We start from the raw sequence: 25047 nt of genomic DNA on the forward strand, positions 1-25047 counted from the left end.
TGCGCCTTTAATGTGGGATGACCTGCCCCTTTAAGTGGTTGCCTGGTGACGGGTTTGAGTGACAGCGGCGGGATCCCGGGGTGTGCGGCACGTGGGCAGTGAGGAGCTCGAGCTGCTGGGAGGAGGTTGCAGAAAAACATTTGTAAGCTTTTAATTTGTATCCTTCCATTCGAAACTGTTGCAATCGTTGTTTGATTGTGCACCAATATTGTGTGGACTTTGCTTTCACGAAGAGTCATTGTATTGCCAAAATAACATTTTGCTACCTAACCTTTCAGGTAACAAGAGGCGATATAAGTATTGATCTTTATAAAGGAAAGACTTTCATTTTTCTAGCGCCTTTCACGGACCACCGGACGTCCCAAGGCGCTTTACAGCCAATACTTTTGAAGTGTAGTCACTGTTGTAATGTAGAATCTGCGCACAACAAGTTCCCACAAACAGCAATGTAATAATGATCACATAATCTATTTCAGTGATAACTATTGGCCAGGACATGGGGATAACCCCTCTTCGAAATAGTGCCATGAGATCTTTAACGTCCACCTGAGAGGGCAGACGGGGCCTCGGTTTAACGTCTTATCCGAAAGACGGCACTGCCGACAGTGCAGCACTCCCTCAGTACTGCACTGGATTGTCAGCCTAGATTTTTGCGCTGAGGTCTCTGGAGTGGGACTATGAACCCACAACCTTCTGACTTAGAGGCAAGGGTGCTACTGACTGAGCCACGGCTGACACATAAATTTATTTTTGACTTTACATCTCTAAGCTCAGCATTTGTCTTTTTCAAACTAGAAGGTCAAATTTTACTAGGAATTAGAGTGAATGAAAAGTGGCTGAAATTTCCCCCAACAGTTCAGTTAATACTTGTAGTATTGCACAGAAGTGGCCTAGCCAGAGACTGAGGATACATAGCAGAGACAAACCAGAGAGGACAAGTGTTCTTAGACCTTCCCGGCCCACACGGGACCCCATGCTAGACACAAATAGCGAATGCACTGAGCCCCTCAGAATGTGACAGTTTTCATTGCAGAATGCTGCCTTAGCCTCAATGTATTGAGTTCTTTTTCAAAATTTTCAGGTTTTACTGTTGAAATAGGGAATCCAATGCCTGTTGGCCTGTGGTACTGTGTGTGGTAATATTTATTCTAGGAATTGTCAGTATGTGTTCCACCACTGATGATTGCAGCTGACACAGATATGGAGAAATTAAAAAAACACACTGCCAAAAAATACATTGCAACAAAAGGAGAAAATAGTGGAAATACACAGCAGGTCATTCAACATCTATAAAGAGAAAAGACAGTTTTAATATTTGAGATTTAGACCCTTCAGACCTGGGACAGCAGTGCAAATATGCTTCTGGAATGCAAAGAAGGAAGCAGAGGAAAGTGGAAAACTGCAGTTTCTTGAAGTGAAGAACATCTTAGCTTTTTTTGTAGTAACAATTTTAACAAGTGAAGGTTGGTTGACCATTTTTCTAGAGGACTTGGAAGGACTGAGAATACAACTATAGAAAGAGTTACATTTATATAGTGCTTTTCACGACCTCAGGACATCCCAAAGCGAATTAAATGCTTTTGAAATGTAGCCACTGTTGTAATGTAGGAAAAAAAGAATTACAGTGACCTGTTTCCAATACTCTTTATTTCAGCATTCTCTGCAAAAGGCAGCTTACATAAACAGGCCTTTTATGAACCAAAATGTAATCTTATGCATGTCCCTAATGGGATCTAGGGCAAACAATCTACACTTTTCCCTCTGGTTTATACTGGACATCGTATGGATTGCCCACCGTATTCTCATCTCTCCAAATGGTGGAAAACACCATGCTGCCACGACACATATTTCAGGCTAAATTAATTGTTTATTACGAGAAAGAGATATGCACAGAGGCAAGTTAAATCAGAGGATAGAATTAGCAATGCAGTGCATAACTTTCATTGGTATATAAAGTTGTTTTCTGAGTCCAGCATTATAAATTATTTCAAGATTAATAGTCTTTGTTAAGAGTCCTTTTAAAAAGGATGCTTTTTATTTAATCATGCAATCACGGAGTTCTGTTTTGTCGTAATGGCTGAGAAATCTGTGAACTCAAGATTAATAGCTTTTGCAAGACTTTTATGCCAGAAGAGGTCTTTCCTGTCACAAGTATGAACTTTGATAGAATATCAGCTGTCCAAGCAGGATAATCCTAGATGGGATAACCATTACAGATAAACCACTGTCTCTTTGCAGTGGAAAACTTATTAACATTGAAGAAGTAAATTGGTCCTGATGGGGGTCTGCTTTCAAGTCATTAATATAAACAGAAGCTGGTCATCCTTTGAAGCTAGCACCTCTATTGCAGACAGATCATATGTTTTCCTGTCCTCATAAAGAAAACAGACATTTAAACATTGAATAATGAGATTGAATTCACTATTGCAATTTATTAATATTTTTGTTATCTTCCGATACCAATTTGCCTGTAATATTTTAATTATTTTGGATAATTGCTGATTCTTGGGGCACAGATAATCTCGTTACAGAGACTCAGTCTCATTTCAACAGCCACACTGTAACTAGCTTATTTCCCAGTGCAGTGTTTCATCACTGGCAAAAGTACATTTGGTTTTTTTTTCATTACAGGTACATTAAGGTTGGAAAAGTCGAAGATGCCTCCAAAAAGCAAAAAACGTAGTAGATCTGGAAAATCAAGTAATTTTTTTCCTCTGGGCTTTACCAGTGCTCCTTTGTTCATCTTTGATAATAACTCAATGTGGTGGATTTGTCGCTGCGGAGTATTGTTTAGTGATTTCCTATCGTGATCTGTGGTATTGATTTAAAGCTTTTAAAACAGAGCCAATTTAAAAGTGTCCCTCTTTGCTAACTTATCAAGGAGTGTTTGCATTCCTGAGTTTACGTTTTAGTTTTATTTTTCCCCTCTCCTTCCGTTCCATTCCGCTCCCCTCCTTAAGCCATTGATCGCTTGCTGGAGTATTGCTCCAGGAGCTCTGAACACCCTCTGGTACCTCATCCAAGTGTCCATTGTTCATGAATGACTCGATAGTGGATAGCAGCAGGATACTTACAGAGGGGGGGAGGCTTTGCAGCTGGGGCCACTCCTGTCTGACATTCACACAGATACCTGGATGGTGACTGGGGCGGGGGCAGGAACTTCTCCAACAACAACTTGAATTTGTGTGTTCTGAGACCAAATGTAGCATCTCGACCACCATCCCAAATAACCTGGGCCTTTCCTGTCTGCTATTATTGGCTAAATTCACTGAATCATCAGAGTCTTTGAACATAGATGGCTTTAGATAAGGAAAGGTTTGATGTGTGATTTAAATGCAGAGTGGTGAAAGGTGGTAGAATGTGAGCTCATGGTTGTAACGCTCAACGTTGAACGCTCACACTCGGAAGGTGAGAGGGTGTGTGCCAAGTGATGACTAGGCACACTCATGTCGGGTGGAAATCTCCAGAAGCCTCTCTGGATCTTCTAGTGGCCAGAATGAAAAAATAATGGTATAAATCGGGATGCCTGCCTGCTTTTGTGATCAGTATGGTGGGTGATATGAGGCGTCATGGGGAAGGGAAAACATTTTTAATATGCTTGATTCCCCCTCTCCAATCGCTGTATATATTTTTTAAGCTTTTAATTCTCTCCCCTCTCTTTTGGTTCCGTTACCCAATTCCTCAGTTCAGACGCTGGCAGATTGCCTTCTCCTAAAACTCTGCCACTGCTGCTTTGTAAAGAGCTGCTTGGAGATGCAGAAGAGTGGCATGCAATGCCTTTCCTCAACACCTTTTTTCCTGTGCCTGTGGTGGGCAAGGGTGGAAATGCCTGGCCTCTGCTCAGTGACCTCTCTGCCACTCGCACCACTCCATGACGTAGCATGCTGGAACACTATCATATTGTGCCACTCATAGTCATAGAGTTATACAGCACAGAAAGAGGCCCATCGCGTCCGTGCCGGCCATCAAGCCCTGTCTAATCTAATCCCATTTTCCAGCATTTGGTCCATAGCCTTTTATGCTATGGCATTTCAAGTGCTCATCCAAATGCTTCTTGAATGTTGAGGGTTCCTGCCTCTACCACCCTTTCAGGCAGTGAGTTCCAGATTCCAACCACCCTCTGGGTGAAAAAGTTTTTCCTCAAATCCCCTCTAAACCTCCTGCCCCTTAACTTGAATCTATGCCCCCTGGTTATTGACCCCTCTACTAAGGGGAAAAGTTCCTTTCTATCCACCCTATCTATGCCCCTCATAATTTTGTATACCTCAATCAGGTCCCCCCTCAGCCTTCTCTGCTCCAAGGAAAACAACCCCAGCCTGTCCAGTCTTTCTTCATAGCTGAAGCGCTCCAGCCCAGGTAACATCCTGGTAAATCTCCTCTGCACCCTCTCCAAAGCAATCACATCCTTCCTATAGTGTGGCGACCAGAACTGCACACAGTACTCCAGCTGTGGCCTTACCAGCATTTTGTACAGCTCCATCATAACCTCCCTGTTCTTGCCTTCATTAGCCGAGGCATAGAATATAAGTATCCCATATGCCTTTTTAACCACCTTATCCACCTGTTCTGCTGCCTTCAGGGATCTATGTACATGCACACCAAGGTCCCTCTGATCCTCTGTCTTTCCTAGGGTCTTACCATTCATTGTGTATTCCCTTGCCTTGTTAGTCCGTCCAAAATGCATCACCTCACACTTTTCAGGGTTAAATTCCATTTGCCACTGTTCCGCCCATCTGACCAACCCATCTATATCGTCCTGTAGCCTGAGGCTTCCCGCCTCGCTATTTACCACCCCACCAATTTTCGTGTCATCTGCGAACTTACTGATCATACCTTTTACATTCACATCCAAATCATTAATGTAGACCACAAACAGCAAGGGACCCAGCACCGATCCCTGCGGTACCCCACTGGACACAAGCTTCCAGTCACAAAAACAACCTTCCACCATCACCCTCTGCCTTCTGCCACTAAGAGTGTTATCTCTTAAGCTTTAGCTTGATGCATCTTTGTGGAAAATGAAAATACCTACATTTTTGAGTTACTTGTGCAGTTGCCATTGGCTCCTGGGGCTCCATTAAGTGTGATTTTATGGCCTGGTTCAAAGGTTTATTTTACTTGGCTGCTGCCAATATATATATGTATATGAATATAAGTAAAATGTTACATTCTAATGTGACAAGATCCAAGAAAAAGCTTGCTGTCTGTGGGTATTCCCCCTCTGACCTTCAACCTCTCTGTCTCTGTACTTCACTTTCTTGTTTCTCTCTATTTATTGAAACTGCTGTGGTCTTTCTTTCTCTGAACATTTCTCCTGTTCCTGCCAAGCTCCACATTAGCCACCTGGTATTCTCATTGTACTATTTTCCCTGTTGAATCCCAGACTCATCGTGCTGTCTCCTTCTTTAACTCATATTTTCCCCGGATCTCCAACATTACAGAACTTGTTACCTCCCTCCATCTACCCCTCCTGCACAACCTATAGGTTTTCAAAACCCAAGTTTGGTGTCCCTTAATCAATACTCTTTGATCGATCTTGTACTCGCTTCTGTCTTCAATGTTTGTGGTGTCTTGTATTATGGGCCTTGTCCCTCCCTGGCCTTCTCAATTTCTTTAAAAAAAAAAGAAACACTTAGCCAAAGACCAACCAGAAAAGAACTCTAAAAGCTCTTTGGCTGGGCAATGGATTGGCGAACATCCTTCCGATCAAGCATTGATACTGGAGAAGTGGTAAGTGCCAGTCACTTAATGCTCCTTCCAGATCTTCACACACATAGTCTAACTTGATGAGGGCACCATGGGTGAGAGCACACATGAAAGTATCGTCGCCATATTGCAGATAGGTGGTGCCGCATGAGCTGTCCTACACTTGCATTGCACGTTCGTTTAGTGCGGTTATGAGTTCCTGGGGCCATTTTGTCACCTGAAGTTCAGGGCAAAGTGTCCAGCCTCTACAAGGTTAGGTTCGACAAACCATATCAAAAAAATTATCTAAGAAAGATTTTGTGTTTCCTTTTTGAGGCTTCCCAGGTCATCAATTGTCAGGACAAACCTTTAGAAAATATTATAGTAGGCTGCTGTTTTTTATTTCAAGAAAGAAAATGTATGCTTTTTAGGTCATACAGAAACACTCCCTAAGGAACACCGGAGGCTGGAGGGTCTCTCTTGCCCCCGTGCTTCCTCCATTTTCTCTAATCCCGTGAATAATACCAAAAATACAGACTGGGTGAAAGCTATACTAGTGCCTCTTTATTAGCTTTGAGTAACAGTGAATCATGGCCATCAATGCACTGAACAGAGACCAGTTCCTGAAGCCTTGCAGAAGAGATCTGTCTCACAAATGGGGAGTCAAATATTGGAGAATTTCAGTTTGATTAGCGATAATATGTTGGCTCAGAGTCTCCTGTCTCTGGTTGAGTATACTTTTATTAGTTAATGCAGGGCATCCACTATTACAGCTTTAACACAAAAGAGAAAAAACGAGTTTGTACAGTGTTCTTCTAAATCAGTTAGTCCTTTCTCAGGCAATGGCCTCTATATCCTGAAGCCTCTCTAGCATATGTTCAATCAACATTGGTTTAAAACCTATTTCTATTCAGGTTCACGTTGCTGCCATTTGTCTTTCATGACCCATTTGCGTTTGTGCGTTTAAGTCGTTTGGAGGTCACCTGTTACTGTCCTGTTTTTTGTCTGCTATTTGTAAATTATTTCCATTTAGGAGCTCACTGCTTCCCAGTCGGGACCTTAATTTAGTTTTTCAAAGGTTAAAGCATCCACTGTTCTTGCTAGGAAAGCTGCTTTGCTTTTAAGTTTCAGTTTGCAGTGTCAGTGAACTGCTAGCCCTTGTAGATCAGTTATATTTGACTTGCCTTTCTGAAGGGTCATTCTGTAGTTTTTATCTAATATCATTTCCCCATTTCATTGTGTCAAGAATTTGTTGCCCCATTGTTGGTTCTGATGCCACACAAGTCAGAACTGGAATGTTGTTTTCAATGTATAGATAGTTGCAGAACTCTTAAATTGTTACGTCTCTGAATTTAGTTTGTCTCAACTGTTAATCATTTCCTATAACAACAACAACTTGTATTTATATAGCGCCTTTAATGTAGTAAAACCTCCCAAGGTGCTTCACAGGAGTGTTGTAAAACAAAATTTGACACCGAGCCACATAAGGAGAGATTAGGGAAGAAAGAGGTCGGTTTTAAGGAGCGTCTTAAAGGAGGAAGGAGAGGTAGAGAGGCGGTGAGGTTTAGGGAGGTAGAGAGGCGGTGAGGTTTAGGGAGGGAATTCTAGAGCTTCGGGCCTCGGCAGCTGAAGGCACAGCCGCCAATTAATGAGCGATTATAATCAGGGATTCTCAAGAGGGCAGAATTAGAGGGGAAAAATCCCAAGGCAAACTGGTGACAAAGTAGTCAATAGCCAAATGGATGCTTGGGTACATTCTACACTGCTACCATCTTGTATAGGAGAAGCTCACTGGGCAGGTTAAGTGCCATTCCATTTATTGTTTGACATCTTCCTTGGCATCTCTCAATCAACTGTATTTCAGTTGTCACATGGAGCAATCCTCACATATTTTACAGGGCTACGGGGAAAGAGCAGGAGGGTGGGACTAATTGGATAGCTCTACCAAAGAGCCGGCACAGGCATGATGGGCCGAATGTCCTTCTTTGCTGTATCGTTCTATGATATTACTGTTTTACTTTAACTGCAGCATATCACAACACTATTAGCAGATTAGTCCAGCTCCCCAGGAACCTAACCCTCTTACATTTGTACTACTTTGTGTTCTCCTACAGTGTGTGGAGGATTCAAACTGAAGAAGGAAGATAGATCATCAACCCGGTGGGGTCTTCTGTGTTTTGATTTATGTGTATCTCAACAATCCCATCAGTCCATTTCCACAAGCTCTCCAAGGGCGTAGTTTTGGTGGGGCAGTGTTAAATGGTTAGTTAGTTTTAATTTAGCTTCAGGTCCTGGAGCTTCAAACAGTATAAGAGTAGGAGACCGTGTGCAGAACCATCTATCTGCAGGTTTAAGAGTGAAGGCAACCCTACCAGCTAATCTGTCTTAACAGGCCAAATAACTACAATACTGTTCTGGAAGAGATTCCGTTACCTTTTTATTTGCTGTTTGCCCCCTGTTGCCAACAGAAACAGCTCAACCAGCTGCTAAATCTGTTAAAAAAGAACTAGATGATTCAACAGAACAACCGACCGTGGAGAGTGCGACCACTGGCGGGAGAACTGCAGCAAGGTCATCTGGCGAGGCTAAAGACAACAAAGAGGCACACTGCTTTTGGCTGATGAAATCAGAACCAGAAAGCCGAATTGAAAGTGGTGTTGATATGAAGGTAATATGCTGTTAACACAAGGGGGTGATTTACAATAATACACGGAAAGAATTGTAAATTGTGTTGAATTAAGTTTCTTTACCTTTATTGTACTGTGTACAGTTTTGGTCTCCTTACCCAAGGAAGGATACACTTGGTTAGAAGGCAGTTCAATGAAGGTTCACTAGATTGATTCCTGGGATGAGAGGGTTGTCCTATGAGGCGAGATTGAGTAGATTGGGCCTATATTCTCTAGCGTTTAGAAGAATGAGAGGTGATCTCATTGAAACGTATAAAATTCTGAGAGGGCTTGACAGGGTAGATGCTGAGAGGCTGTTTTCCCGGGCTGGAGAGTCCAGAACTAGGGATCATAGTCTCAGGATAAGGAGGTAGGCCATTTAGGACTGAGCTGAGGAGAAATTTCTTCACTCGAGGGTTGTGAATCTTTGGAATTCTCTACCCTAGAGGGCTGTGGATGCTCAGTCGTTAATATATTTAAGACTAAGATTGATAGATTTTTGGACACTTAAGGAAATCAAGGGATATGGAGATAGGACAGGAAAGTGGAGTTGAGGTAGAATGGGCTACTCCTGCTCCTATTTCTTATGCTCTTAATGTGACAATGTTGGTTGTGCTGTACGTCTATAAATATTTGACAGTATAAGGGCTGATCTCAATTTAAGTTGTGGACTCTTCATCAAAGAAAACAGTACAGGAAACTTTGGTTTATCCGGAGGTTGTATGTCCGGAAACCTCGATCTACCGGCAGAAATCAGGAGCCGTTTTGTTAGGTTTTTTTTTTTCTCGTGGCTTTGTTTTCAACAGTCGGGCTCTGGAAAGTCTCTCTGAAGCTGTTGCTAAGCTACAGAGACGCTTCCAAGGTACGGGCCGACTGTTTACAAGCTGTTGCTAAGCAACAGTGTTTGTTGTCAGACACGGAGATGAAAACCTCCGTATGCTTCAACATTAACTTTGTATGTCCGGCAGTTTTGATAGATCGGCAACAGCTCGGTCCCGTCGGTGCCGGATATAACAAAGTTTCCTGTACCAACAATAAAGATTTAATGGTGGGTCAGTTAAATCACTCCATTGAGAAAACTGAGGGTGACTTGATTCAGCAAGCCAAAATGTCCAAGATAGATTACTCCTGTACAACTTAAAAACGAGTAAAAGTGAACCTAGTTCCTCCTCCTTTAATTTCCTCTACCCTGTTGTGCATGTGTTTTTTTTTGGCGGCGGGGGAAGGGCGGAGGGCGAAGGTTAGAAATTAGTTGACAAAACAGGAACGTTTCTTACTCTTGTGAATTTTGGGTATTCCCGAAATAAACTTCTCCAATTTTTATTTGAGGGAAAAAATAATTAAATGGTTTCACATTATGTCTAAATTCTTTCTTTGGTTCTGTTCCTAGTTTGGAGTGGAGGATTTGAAGGCCGAACAAAATCAGACTGCATGCTGGGATGGTGTCCGGAACTACCAGGTACAAGAGACACTGCACATCCCAATGGCAGATTGGGATCCTAATCTTACTGGGCCCAAATTTCATTGAATTAAATCTTTATTCATATGAAAATGTTTAGAAACAGCTAGAGCAAGATAGTACCAGTTTAGATCTTTGAGCTATCATGACTAAGAGGCAAGATTCAGAAGGTTAACAGTTTCAAGGTTAAACTGGATATTTTCTCAGCAACAGGTTTTGTTTTTGTTTTGAATCCAGAATTTAGCAATATTGAGCTTTTGATTTATATTTAAGTGCCAAGATTGCCAGCTGCCCAGTTTGATTTGTCAAATAAATACACCCAAGAAGGTTTTTTTTTCCCTGGCTAGGAGACTGAACTCGATTCACACAAATGGGAACATAACTTCTCCGGAGCAGATTTACATCATGTTCTTCTACATAATTGCTTCCACCCTCTTCTCCCTCCCCATGACATTTTCCTTTTAAAGGTTTTGGAGAAGTCAGGCAGTGGAATTTTTTTCATCAGAATTCCAAATGTTAATGTGATCAACAAGTTAATTCATACATATTTAATTACATTTTTTCATAATTTACCTATTGCCTGTCACTCAGACATCACACACCTGGGCCTTGAAGTTCCTGCATGGGCGCCTCCTGGCGGTTAGACCCGAAAATGCGCCCATTCCCTTGATCTCATGATATGCCGCAATTCCCTGTCAATCTAATTAGAATACGTCCGAACGTAAATTGGATGTAAATCCGCTTAATTGTCCAGCATGGTTTGAACGCAATTGGAACAGAACCGGTGGAGCCTCAAGGTGTTAGGGTGGAGGACTATAAACGTGGATGAAAAAAAAGAAATCCTCTCACAGTGAGGCTGGGGAGTGCAAGGTAAGCAGCACACACAGCTCACTGTCTTCCAAGACTTTTAGGCAATTCATTTAAATAGCTCAGTACAAAGTCTCAATTGTCTCAAATCTTTCCCTTCTCACAGATGAACGACTCACAGGATAAATGCAGTAAGGGGAGGGCATTTACTTTTCCAGATGAGGACCGACAGACACTTCCGGAAGAAATTGAAGCAAGTAGGGATCGGCTCATCATCTTCCCCCACACCCCAGCCCTCGCGTGCAGTGAGGAAGAGGGCGTGGATAGAGTTGGCAGAGTCACTAAGCACCACGTCCTTTGTGCCCACTGCCCAGGATAGCGGATCAATTCTGAAAGAAATTTAATGATCTGACCTGAACAGGGATGGTAAGACACTCACCATGCTCTCCCTTTCTTCCTCGACCACTGGATATCACGCTTAAGACTTCAGCGGAACTGTCTGATCAGTGACCTTGCATTGAAACCCCCCCTAATATGCAGACAAGTAGCTCCTTTTGTAGCACAGAAGACTTTGAGGTGGAGGAGGATGCCTCCACTTCTCCAGAAAGACTGGCTAGAAGGAGGCAATGGTCTGATGATTCAGTGGAGAGCGATTTATTGGCTGCAGGCCTGATGAGGTGCTCGCTGGTGGAACATCAGAGAGGCATGAGGACTCTGGGCTCCATCAGTAGGAACATTGGGCCGTATTTTCTGCTCGGAGGCTTCCCGCGGACGGAAGTCCCCGACCTGCAAAAAAGATCCGCACCAACCTTAATGCTCTGGGCCCACGTATTTTTCCGCTTTCATCCTGAGGACTCCTGGGTAGCGTATGACATCACGCCGCCCAGGAGCGCAGTGTGTGCGGAGCCTAGGGCTTCGATCATAGGGGAGACCCGCCCACAAGAGCTGTCAAAATTTATATTTGCTTAGGCCGTGCCCCCGATTTTTTTAACTCTTCAGAGGCCATCAACACTGAAAGTAGCTGTAAATCTCAATGGTAAGTTCATTCTTTATAGTTTTCTTTAAACTTTTGTAAACTTTTAAAAACTTTTAAAGACTTTTACATGGATTTGAAGAATCTTAAATAGTTTTAAAGAGATTTCAAGCAATTTAAAGAGTTTTAAAAGCCCTGAAAACATTTTTATTAATTTTAATTAATCAGCAAAGTGAAATGGAAGGACCGAGCACAATTCGTATGATTAAGAGAGCTCAGAATTTCACTGACGATGACATCAGCACACTCCTCAATGAGGTTGAGGCGAAGCGCCTGCGGATCGTTGGGAATGAGAAGTCCAGGACGCCGCGCAACGGACAGATGACAGCTTGGACAGAAGTTGCCCAGGCTGTCGGCGCGAACTCCACCATTCCACCGACAGCGGACCAATACCGCAAAAAATGTAATGATTTGATGCGATCTGCCAAGGTTTGTACAGTTATTAGAAAAGTCAACTGTAACATTTCTTTAAATTTAACTGAACTATTTAAAAAAAAAAAAAAAAAAAAAAAACCTGATACTGCAGAGCAGGTGGGAGAAGTAGCAAGACGTTCAACGCAATGGAATGACATAGAAACTCAGGTGCAACAGATTGAAGGGTTGAGGCAAGAGATGTGTACTCTTCATGGGAAGGAAGTTGACTCTCTTGCCTCTATCAGGCAGGGAATTGATGTTCTTGGTAAAGCGCTTAATCAGATACTATTGCAGTTGCAAAAAACAGATGTTAATATGGCGTTTAATCAGATAAATGAGTCTCTCGTTCGACTCTTGCAGTTGCCTGAACCACTTTCTGCTGCCATTACTTTGACTCCCGCAGAACCACCCTTACCTGCTCCCAGTGTAGAAACAGTGCAGGCCCACGAGACAGCAGCTCCGCCAGTCCTGATGCAAGCAAACGTTGCCTTTCAGCAGCAGCAGCAGCAGCAGCAACCCTGTCACGAGGCAATTGCTGAAGGGCAAGAGATGGCACACGGAAGCCTTTCACTTGGCAGCAGAGGGCTCCGGTCACGGGAAAGGGGAAAGCGCAGTAGGTTGTCACCTTTTGTACAATCCACCTCCTTTGACCCTCAGGCACAGATGCGAGGGGGCAAATCGTTCAATTCTTTAATGATTTGTTTTATTTAAATGTTAATTTTTTTTTTATTGAAATATATATTTGTGACAAAGTGTATGTAACCGTTTTGATTAAAAAGTACAGCCTCTAGTTACTGAAAGAAATTTCATCATTTTTATTTGCAAAAAAACTCAACATTACAACTGTTTGAAAATTAGAAAATAGCTAGTTTCCATCTTGAATGTCGTTTTAGCACTAAGAAACCAAAAAGGTCACTTTAAACTGTTTACAAATTTTATTCAAAAAAATTATCTTTGCAAATGTTTGCAAAGTAGAAAATAGCTAGTTAACGTTTAAAAGTTAAAAACTAAGAACATCAAAACTGAACCTCAAAAGTCTTTGATGCTGCAATAAAAGTTCACTGTTTCACTTTAAAACGTGTGTTCTCCTTTCTTTGCCTTGCTGGGGGAGGGGGGAGGGAAAAGGCGACACTATCATCACCTCGTGAAGGTGTTGGCTACTAGCAGTTCCTGAGCAGCCGCGCTTTCGGCAGCACTTGGCTCCTCCGCGTCAGGCCTGGCCACAGGCACATTGGCATCGTCCATGTCCTCCATTTCGGCAGGGAGCTCCTCTGCGGGGTTAAGGGTCAGTCCTTCCTGCAGGGCAAAGTTATGCAAAGCACCACAATCCTTGACACTTTCAGAGGAGAATACTGCAAGGTCCCCCCCTGACCTGTCCAGGCACTGGAAGCGTGATTTCAGAACCCCAATTGTCCTCTCCACCACTTGCCGTGTGGACACATGTGCCTGGTTGTATCTCTCCTGAGCCTCATTATTGGTCTTGCGGTAGGGAGTCATCAGCCATGGTCTTAGCGGGTAGCCCTTGTTGCCCAATATCCATGCGGATCCTGGAGGGAATGTGCAGAGTGACGGAGGACGAAAGGGTCATGAGCACTTCCCCGGTGATCTGCATTCACATTTAGGATCCTGAGTTGCGCATCACAGACTATCATGACATTCAATGAATGAAACCCCTTCTTGTTGATGTATGTCAAGAGGATTCTTGACAGATCAGAAATGCTGGTTTTCATGTCCCTATGGGTGTGTACACTTGGGTTGCAAAGGAAATTTTCCACGGGAAGTTTAGCTTGGGAATTTTGCCCAAAAAAGCACATGCTAGCATAATATTGTTTTTTTTGTATTTCTTTCTTTTTTTTTTCCACAGCCATATGTAAAGAATGCCACAAAGATGCAGCAGCATTTATCCAAATGCAACAACTTCACTCAAAGCTCACAGCAGTCAGCCCAGAGTTCCTCTGCTTCCATTCAAGAAGATGATGGTTCTCATTCAGCATCAGGCTCCTTATCATCAGCAACTCCTGGCCCACTTGGAAGGTTCTTTGATACAATGGATAACCATAGCCAGAAGAATGCAGATGAGTGCCTTGCTCGAGCTGTATATGCAACAGGCTCACCCCTCATGCTCACAGCCAATGTGTACTGGAAGAGATTTTTCAATGTTATTCGCCCTGCATACTGTCCTCCCACCAGACATGCTTTGTCTACTTATTTGCTGGAGGCTGAGTATAACAGAGTCCAAGGAAAGCTCAAAGAAACGATAGCGATGGCAGACTGTGTTGCAGTTATCTCAGATGGGTGGTCAAATGTACGAGGGGAGGGCATCATAAACTACATCGTCTCCACTCCTCTCCCAGTGTTCTTCAAGAGCACAGACACGAAGGACAACAGACACACAGGTACATACATTGCTGATGAGCTGAAAGCGGTCATCAACGATCTTGGATCACAAAAGGTCTTTGCAGTAGTTACTGACAATGCTGCGAATATGAAGGCTGCTTGGGCTCAAGTGGAGGAGGCCTACCCTCATATTACGTCTATTGGGTGCGCAGCTCATGGGCTTAACCTGCTCCTCAAGGACATCATGGGTTTGAGAACCATGGAAGCACTGTACAAGAGAGCCAAGCAAGTTGTTAAGTATGTCAGGGGAAAACAGGTAGTTGCAGCAGCCTACAACTCCAAGCAAATGACAAAGAACAAGAACACCACACTGAAGCTGCCCAACAACACTAGATGGGGTGGTGTTGTCATAATGTACAACAGCCTTCTGGAGGGTAAGGAGTCGCTGCAAGAAATGGCAATATCCCAGTCTGGGGATATGGAAACCACCATCAAGAAAATACTGCTGGATGATGTGTTTTGGGAGAGAGTGGTTAGCAGCCTTAAACTACTCTCACCAGTAGCATCTGCAATTGCTCAGATTGAAGGAGATGACGCTGTCTTGTCAGATGTTCTCAGGCTTTTTACTGATTTAAAAGAACAAATCAGCATTGCCCTACTCACATCCCTGCTGCTCAAAGCAGAGGAGAAGGCAATTGTTCAATTCATACAGACGCGTCAAGAATTTTGTGTCAAGCCGATTCATGCTGCAGCATACATGCTGGACCCAAAGCATGTTGGGAGACCAATACTTTCTGGAGAACAGATCAACAGCGCTTACAGTGTGATTTCTACCCTCTCACACCATCTCAATCTGGATGTGGGCAAAGTTCTGGGAAGTCTGGCAAAGTTCTCTACCAAGCAAGGTCTTTGGAATGGAGATGGGATATGGGAATCATGCAAGCATATCAGTGCACATACCTGGTGGAAGGGACTTTGTGCATCTGAGGCCCTGTCACCTATTGCATCGGTGATACTCCAAATCCCACCTTCATCAGCGGCCTCTGAACGAAACTGGTCACTTTTTGGGAATACGCATACAAAGGTGCGCAACAGGCTGACTAACAAGAGAGTGGAGAAACTGGTGGCTATCCGGGCGAACCTACAACTTATTGAGCCAGATACAGAAGTGTCCACCACACAGCTAGACACTGACACAGAGGAGGAAATGGACACGTCAGAGCCAGAGTCAGAGAATCAGGAGGAGCAATGAGGAGTAGAAGACTCAGAAGACTCATGAGTAGAAGACTCAAAGGGACAAAATAAGGACAAATTACAGGCTAAATAAGCTGACGCTCTTTTTATTTTATTTTAGATGGGTCTTTTTTGTGGGGGTTCAATAAAGTTCAAAATTATAACCTAAATAAAGTTTTGAAAGCCTGTTTTTATTTGTATGGAACAGTATGTCTATTTTGACGACAAAGATAATATAAGGGTCAGAGACAAAAACCATCAGTGTGCAAAAAAACTCAAAATTCCCATGGAAAGTTTCCTCTTTTAAAAATTCCCAGAATTTTGCAACCCTAGTGTACACAGTGGAAAATATGGCCCCTAGAGCTTCTAACGGGTTTGGTTTTCAAGTCTGCTGCAATGCTCAGCAACAGAGTGCACAGACGATGCAACAGCTCCTGGAACCCATGGAGCGACTGGCAGCTTCATTGAAACATGCAGCAAGTCTCCCCACACAAGGGGTGGTGAGGGAGCAGTCATAGCTTTCACCCTAATGGAAGCTCCGATCTCTGCCCTTGAGACATTTGGAGAGAGAATGGAGGTTGCACTGAATCGTGGCTTCCAGACTATCACCAAGACTTGGCGGGATCTGACAGCAGCCATCGTTCCATCCGAGGGTGCGGTCGCACGCCACATCTTCATTGGAAGGGCGGCTGGTGTCATGCAAGTGCCAGCTGCTGCCACCTCGCTGAGGTCTCTGGCCTTCCTACAGCAGGCACTGTGCCACTTGTACATGGCAGGCTGCACGAGGCAGCTTTGGAGCTCCCTCTTGGGATGCAGGCAGCAGCACACGTTTTCCAACCTGGTCCAACCACATGCCCACATCTCATCTTCACACCACACCCCAGGTCTCCGGTCCCGAGTTTACTGGAGGCATAGCTCGGGAGCAGCCGGACGGCGGGCTCGTCTAGGCACCAAGGCCAAGCGAGAGGTGCCTTGCGGGAATAGGGGGGGAGGATTGAGGAAATCTGGATGTACTGCAGTATAATCACTTGTGCCCAATTTTCCGTAATCTTTTAGGCTGCATATTTGCTTTTCGCTTTGATTGCGTGCGTCTCCCAGCACAAATACTCAGGAAATTCCAGGCCATAGAGTTTCCTGTGGAGAATTTCAGCATAACAGGGACAGAATTACTTCTACTTCTGTAGTTACTGTTTGATATAAAATTCAGAAGGTTTAATTGTATTTATATTTTAATACTTAAATTATTTGTGGGACTATAATACTTAAAACATTTTTCTTAAATGTCCTTGGTGTTATTTGCTTGTAAAGCATAACAGAATATGTCTGGTGTGCCTCACAAGAATTGAACAGCTGGTGGTGCAAGAAGGTTGACTGCTTCTTGTGCACTGCAATTGTGGATCTCGGGCTAAAAGAAAAGTTATTGCACCTAGGTGCAAGGCATAAGGCGATGTCATAGTTTGTTTTGTATATTCTGCATTAATAGGCTCGGAATTTCATGAGAGATATGAAGATGGGACAGCTGGCCTTTTTCTACCACAGCAATTGTAAAGAGCCCGGAATTGCTGCAGTTGTCAAGGTCTGCGTTTTTAACCATCCATTAACCTTTTAATACAAGTTTTGAATCGGTTTTGTGCTATGTTTGGAAAAATACTGGATTGTGATTTGTTTTTTGCACTATGTTTTGTAACAAGTGGAATTAATATCGGTGCAAACCGTAAGTGGGTTTTTTTCCTCTCTAAATGTTGTGCTCATCAAAGTGAGGGATCTCAGTGCTGGGGCATAAAATATTCCATTTTTTTGTAGTCCATGTCAGCATCAAGACTTTCAGGTGCTGTATGGCACTGACTAGGCTGCTCCACTGTATTTCTGTTTTCCATACCAGTCATGTTTATAGCCTCGGCTATATTGCGAATGTATGGGTGCTATTGTGCTGTGGACCTTTGAGCAGTATCAACCTAGTAAACAAACATCTCACCTTGTATATACTTATAGATGGCAGACTGGAAACCTCCGTCTGAAAATTGAGTTAGAGTCAAACACATTTCCTGTGTGCTAACGTGTTGTTTCTCTCCTTTTCCCCCCCCCCCCCCCCCCCAAAACCAGGAGTGTATTTACTTGAAAAATACATCTTTTAATTGGCAAATTTCCCACAATTTTGAGTTAATATTGACCCAGTGTAGCTCAGAAAAATGGATTTGAGTGATCAGCAAGATGGCAGTATGGATGTATGATCGATTGAGTCACAAACTGAAAATGCTACAACTTGTTACAGTTGCCTAACTCTAGTTTTTGCTGTGACTTGACTACCTTAAATTGTGAGGCTACAGACTGACTGTGTACCTACCACTCCTGCTCACCCAACAGGAGCTGTGGTCATACTATGCAGGGTGGGCTTTATAATGCCCTCCCCAGCCTGTGTCGAAATGCTTTTCCATCATGAGGCCAGGGGCTTGAACAGAAAACTGCAAGTGTATCCAGCTGTGTTGGTGCGTCCCAGAGCCGAGCATCTGGTTGGGAAGCTAATCTCCTGTCACAGCTTGGTTGCCCCACCACACCCCTAGTGAAGAGTTAGCTTAGCAGCTCTCCCTCGGTTCAGCAGGTTAAGGTAATAATTAGCTGAGCCATATAGACCAAAATCTAGGCTCAATTCCTCATCCTTAGTTACCTGATCTCAGCCAGGGCAGAGATAAAGGTGCTACAATTGGTCGCAATGCCTCAAATCAGGGAGGGGGGAGAATCAGCCAGGGTTCTTGCTTCTGTTTGCTATGTAGCAACACCTGCATGAACTGTATTGCATAGACATTGGGTAAGAGAATGGGGTTTGTGGGTCAACCTGGCAACGAGCTAATGCCCTGCTGCACTTTCTCTCTGGATTGTGCAGCCATTGAGGCAGAGTAGAGGTTGAATTGAACCCTAATTGCATTTAGGGGGGAAAACTGGCAGAAGAGAGTAAAATTGGCTATTCTAATCTATTGTATCCTCTAGTTATGTTAAGGAAAGCAGATTGAATTAATTATTCTCCCCCCCCTGGGCCCAGACAGGTGCAGAAATGTATTCCATGATAGACTAGATTGAAATGTTGAGCAATACTTGATGCAGTGAGTGTGGTGATGTGACATCATGTGCCAATGATGGAATATAAAATAAACAGAGTGCAGTTTTATAGGAGACAGCCTTCATCCAAGTGCAGTAATGAATTTGTGTCAGTGGTGCTTTTAATCTGTGGTATAAAGTATAAATCCACTGCTTCGATCCTCTCTGAACAATCATTTTAGCATTTAAAAAGTTAGTGTCTCCTTCCTTTCTGATTGTCTTTCTCGCTGTGTTTTTTTTAAAGATCGTAAAGGAATCTTATGTTGATCACACACAGTTTGACAAGAAGGATCCTCATTATGATCCCAGAAGCTCAAAGCAAAATCCTAAATGGTTCATGGTAACTGCCAATATTCTCTTGCTTTTTACTGCAACAGTAATAAAAAAAACTAGGCTTTCAAAAATATTACAGGTAGACTATCCTTTATCCGAACTTCCGAAAACCTCTAAAAACCGAAAGTTTTTTCGTTCAGCGTAAGTCGTGCGCACGACATGACCAGAGTGGCGCACGACTTACGCTGAGCAGGGCAGAGGGTCACAGAGTTCCCTCCTGGGTAGGAGATTGCAGGCCGAGCCGGGCAGTGTGAAGGAGGTACCGGGAGAGTGAACCCAACAATAGAGCGGCCCGTCCGATAATCTTTTCTCCCCCCCCCGACCCGAACCGCGGCCCGTCCAATATTCTTTTCTCACCCACCCCCCCACCCCCGACCTGAACCGCGGCCTGTCTGATATTCTTTTCTTCCCCCGACCTGATTTGCGGGCCAGCCTAGTAGGAGTCAGCCGATATCCGGCTTTCCAGAGAAGCGGGAAGGGGAATGAGACACGGAACAGTCGCAAGAGGTAGCCTGAACTTTTAAAATTTATATTAAATACAAATTTCCCAGTCTTATACCTTCTGAAAACCGAAACTCAGCTGGTCCCAAGGCTTTCGGATAAGGGATAGTGTACCTGTACTATGAACGATTTCAGCTTATAAAATCAGCTGGAGGAATGCCCCAATGGTTGTGATTTCAGGTGTGCTTGCAAACTGACATTTTCACTGCCTCCAGGACAATTCATATAAAATTGCAGTACTTGAGCCACAAATTCCAGCAAGTATTGAAATTCATGAGGCATATTGTGAGATGTTACAATGCATTAATTTGCCCTACTGATGATTAAATGCTATTGGGGATAAATTCAAATATGGAGCAGGGTTTCCTGTTTGCTACCCTTTATACTCACTTTCATTATTACACCACAAATAGCAAACAGGAAGTCTTACACCATAGTGGCCAATCATCAGCTTTATGCATCGTAAAGGAGAACTCGTCACACCCATACACACTTCTTCCCAAATAGAGGGAAATACTTACTCTTGTTTTTATTGCTCATATAGGTTCAGTTAATTCCAACGGATCATAGTGGTTATAACAGACTCAAACATGTGCTGGGTGCTTCTGTTTGATGTAATACTGATCAAGTGCTTAGAAAATATGTCTTGTCGATATCTCTGATTTTGAATTTTTTGATCAGCCCAGCAAGTACGTGATTGTGGAGTGGCAATGACATCTGATTAACCACAGTGCCTCTAGGATTGTTAAGCAGTATATCCACAGTGCCATAATGATCAGTTGGCTGGTGTTGTAGGCAATGCCCAAGAAACTAGGTAACCAGATATTCTTTCAGTCCACAGCCACTAGAATGCAGAATCTATGTCTCCCGTTAGTAACGAATCAAAGATATCTTCAATGTTAATGATAAATGGTTAATCAGTTGACTATTAAAATATAGTCTATACTCAACCAATTCAAATAGAATGTGACTGTTTAACCATTTTTTAAATCCAATAAAGAATTCAGGAGAAACTTCTTTACCCAGAGTGGTTAGAATGTGGAACTGGCTACCACACGGGGTAGTTGAAGCGAAAAGTTAGATAAGTATATGAGATAAAAAGGAATAGAAGATTATGCTAATAGGATTAGATGAAGTAGAGTGGGAGGAGGCTCGTGGAGCACAAACACCGGCACAGACCAGTTGGGCCGAATGGCCTGTTTCTGTGCCGTAAACTATATGTAATTCTTTGTAATGCTTTCAAAATGCCACTCCAGCAGTAACCTCATCTGATTTCTTGTTTTTATTTTCAGAATAAGTGTGTTAATTGCCTCCCACCATTCATCTTTTCCTGTATGAGCAAGTGGGCAGTTGACTTATGTCCAGGCCTCTGCCAATGCTGTTCTTGACTAGCCCAATTCTTCATCTCTTATATGGGATGTAGAATTACAGGAAACTCTCGATTTACCGGCACCCAAACAACCGGAAATCTCGGTTAACCGGCAAAATTCAGAAGTAGGTTCAGTTAAGTTTTTCTTCACATTAGTGGCCGTTTCTTGATTCTTGGCTGTGTAATCGGGGGTTCCTGCACTTGTTGCTAAGCAGCAGGGACGCTTGGGCTGCTTGCACCTGTTGCTAAGCAACAGGGAAGCCTGGATTTGTTCTGTCTACGGAGCTCTCGTACCTTTTAACTATACCTCTGTAGTCCGGACTTTTTGATAAACCGGCACCACGCCGGTCCTGGATAAAAAAGTTTCCTATATTACATAAGCAATTTAATAAAGCAAATACAGTAGAACAATCTCAGTTCTGACTTGCGATTTGTCACTTAGTATGAGGTAGTGTTGTCTGTAAAGAGAATCGTGAGCAGCTATTTAAGTCAAGAGGAAGAACTGTTGTTTATATAGAGGATCACAGATTAAAATCATCAGTAAGGATGGGACACGGGAGGGAGAGATGCTATTTAAATATCTGTGCTGAAGGATTGGAGCAACGGCTGATAGAAATGAACCGTACTCCTCCAGCACTATATTCACTGTCTTTTCCTAGGTGGATGTGCAGTTTGTGAGGATGATGAAGCGTTTCATCCCTCTGGCTGAAATGAAGAAATACCACCAAGAACACAAAACAAAGGAAGGTCCTCTGAAAAACATGGCCCTTTTTACCAGGGCCAGGCTCTCTATACAGCCACTAACCAAAGGTGAGGTTGGCAAACTTTATAGATGCTGTAGTAACCCCATCCTCACTACTCCAGTTAGAAGCACTGTCAGATTGTTATAAGACAAGGGCAAGATAAATATCAGTGCTGTAGAATTAAGTTATTACCAAATTTAGACATTGTGGGTAACATTTCTCATGCAAAACGGAAGGATCTGTTTTTTGTCAATTAATGAAATCACAGGAATGAGTTAAAATATGCTATTTCTAAGATTGCTTTTTCATTATTTTAGAAACAAACTAGCATTCTTCTCATTACTGCAGAATTTCACATTCTCTTTCACCTCTTGTCAACTGATTCAATAATAATAGTGCTGTGCTCTATATTCAGTCACAAGATAGTGCTTGATGATTTAAAAAAGACCAGAGTGATGGGGACGGGTGCCAATTTATAATTTGTGGTGTGCAAAATTCAGTGGTTTTTGTTTTAAAATGTCAGTTGACAACTGGTAATGTAACTGAACGTGAGAAATCCGAAATAAACAAAATTCTGGCAAAATGAAGTCAGCAACTGACAGAAACCGGTTAATGTGTTCAATGTGACCATTCTTCAGAATTAATCCAGTGAAGCGTCCCACCTTAAACCATTAACCCTTCATATGTTAACACATTTCCAGAATTATTTTAATTTTAAATATATTTTTAGTTCAAACACTGTAGAAGCAATATTAATTCAAACTTTGTATTTGATTGAATTATACTCTTGTCATCATTAGCTGAGGCCCAGTAAACTACCAGTATTTGTTAGAAATCAGGTAGCAAGGACATTTGTTTTTTATAATTTTATTGTTAAATCTCTGGCAGTCTTAGTTCCACAATTTTCTAGTGTTTCTTTAAAAGATATCTTCGCACTGGGAGGTCAACCATTGCAAAGGAGATGCTTCATTATTTGGAGTACTATTCCCTTCTCAACTGCATGAAGCACACCTGCTGTGAGGTGTCATCTTATTTCCTTCACCACTTATGCCTTGTATCCTCGACAGAGGCTCATGAAGCTAATTGTACTTTTGTTAATGGATTCCTTTTAAATATCGACATCCTCATGCACCATTTTGCGATGCTCTTCCTTTTACTTTTAATGGTGAGGCTTTCTGCCGACGCAGTAGCTTACAAGGATTGATAAAATGAATCCATTTTAAATGCTGTGTTTGTTTTTACTTTAACAGAGGAGTTTGACTTTGTCCTGAGCCTTGAAGCCCAAAAGCCAGTTTAAATGGACGAGATGGCAGTTGGAAGAGTCGTTTATGATCTTCAGTCTTCCAGTTATCAACTCCATTTAGGGCAAATTGAATCTGTACTTTTGACAGGTCTGTCTATCTGAAGCAAAAGTTGATTTTTTGGGGGGGGGGGGGGGGGGGGGGAAGAGGAAATGCAAAATGATGGGGTTGCTTAATTGCAATTAGAGATTGTTATTCTGGGTTCATGCAGTCAGCATGTTTTCTACATGGCTGCTTTCAATTGGGACAGATGCATAGTATTACAGTGGGCCAAACTCACTGAACTTTATTTTTCAATGGGGTTAATACTCCAGGTTTTTCTGTATATTTCAGCTGAACCCTTGGAAATAAGTAGTCTGTACAATAACTTGTTTTGACATTACCTGCAGTGCCTCATTTCAGGATTACTAAGTCTTCAGTTCCACTTGCAGATGAGGGAAGTATTAGCTCCCTAACCATTCTACTGCACTGTTTAATTTTACTGTGCTGACTGCCAGAAAAACCCTTGAATTTCATAACTTTTTACCATGAAAGTTTGTCCTTCAAACTCTTCGAACGTTGTCTGACAATTGTTTTCATTTTTAAAGATGCATTCAGATATTTTCTACCATTGTTAAAATTCATTGTGTTGTGACAGGAATTTTAAGAAAAACTACTCGTGACATGGCATTTTGGTGCATTTAATGTTCCATGATCCTGTGGGGAGTTCAGTTCTCAGATAGGACAGATGAGAGAGGCACGTTATTAATTAATAAATGGCTTAACTTAGTGCTGTAGAGGGAATCCTCCGGTTTACAATAAAGAACTCAGTTTAAAGTTTAGTACCCTCCATACCATGTACAAAATAATCATGTAGATGAGTAGCAATTGGCATAATTCTTTACAATGATATTCCTGATGTTTTAAGTGCATTGATGTAGCTTAAGGTGATGATTACGGTTTTACATAGTTGTATTTTGATTTTATATAATAAAGTTGAATATTTTACAGTAACTTGTCAATTAATGAATATTTAACCAAGTTTCTGAAACTATCTCAGTTTTAATATTGAGTGCAAATACATGAATATGTCTCGGAGAATAGCTAGCGGAGGACAAAAATGCCTCTTATTGTCTCAGTGGATCTCCCTGCACCAAACCCCCCAGCCAACCAGCAGGTTTGAAACCAGGACACTAGATGGTGCAGTTGAGTAACCTGCCTACTGAGTCAGGTTTGTTCTCGTCTGAGGAAACTGTTGACTTCTACTTGGTGCTCCCCATTAGTAGCAGTGTGTAGCGAAAAGGACACACAAACTCAAGTCCCATCATTCTATTGCAGAGCGGCCTAAGGCTCCCATACATTACACCACTATACCAATCAAGTTTTTAAAAAAAAGTAAGCCATGTGGCGCATCACCACATTGCACCTCCGCAGAGGCAAACTGTAGAACCAGAGAGGACAGCTTTACCGTTACTTTACTAAGCCACTGTAAAAGGCAACGCCAAGGGGAAAAAAGGCAGAACAACATTTATGTTATGACAACTATATTTTGTAAAATCCAGTACAGTCATAGGAAGAAAATGTACAAATCCACTTTCTTTCTCACACTTTGAGGTTTCATACTTGCAAACTAGTCAAGGTAATTTTTTTAATTGATAGATTTTCAAATAAAACTAATTGTGCATGTACAATATTAAAAGGAATGTTCCATCTAAAACAGTTAACTATAGCCTTCTGTGCCCTTTCAAAACAATCTAGTATTTATAGACATGTACAATTTTGTGAAAACAAAGTTATTTCAAGCTAGCTACTGACACAAGCAGGCGGCACATCCTTTCAATGATGGCAGTTTCACAAAATTCCTTTACAGTAACCAGTTACTATAAAAAGCTGTCACATGATTCATTTTTTCACCCTCCCTTGAAAGCTGCTTACTTAGGAGTACTCAATCTTCAATCAGGACATAACTTCGCAATGGCTTTGGTGAGTATTTGTGGTAGACCAGTTTCTGCTGCAACATTTCAGAACTGAAAACAGATGAGTTTGAATATCAAGGCAGCTCTATCACCTGGCCATACAACTTTCTGGTTGAGT

At 42.4% G+C, this 25047-nt stretch overlaps 1 protein-coding gene across 3 annotated transcripts; it reads left to right on the plus strand.

Moving 5' to 3' along the window:
* Window positions 1-23963, plus strand: thyn1 (thymocyte nuclear protein 1). 3 transcript variants are annotated; one of them, XM_085967976.1, is made up of 8 exons: window positions 1-142; window positions 2632-2700; window positions 8154-8353; window positions 9742-9810; window positions 17118-17210; window positions 18972-19067; window positions 21590-21740; window positions 22924-23963. In XM_085967976.1, exons 2-8 carry the CDS (start codon window positions 2658-2660, stop codon window positions 22968-22970), a joined length of 699 nt encoding a protein of 232 aa, XP_085824102.1. In that variant the 5' UTR covers window positions 1-142; window positions 2632-2657; the 3' UTR covers window positions 22971-23963. The 3 variants fall into 3 exon arrangements, with proteins under 3 accessions (XP_085824102.1, XP_085824103.1, XP_085824101.1); XM_085967977.1 differs by lacking the exon at window positions 17118-17210; XM_085967975.1 differs by lacking the exons at window positions 17118-17210; window positions 18972-19067; window positions 21590-21740; window positions 22924-23963 and adding an exon at window positions 13929-15668.
* The last annotated feature ends 1084 nt before the right edge of the window (window positions 23964-25047 follow it).

Source organism: Somniosus microcephalus, chromosome 26 (genome assembly GCF_052327205.1).
Source record: "Somniosus microcephalus isolate GS21.2 chromosome 26, FLI_Smic_1.0, whole genome shotgun sequence".
In the NCBI taxonomy this organism is placed as follows: Eukaryota; Metazoa; Chordata; class Chondrichthyes; order Squaliformes; family Somniosidae; genus Somniosus; species Somniosus microcephalus.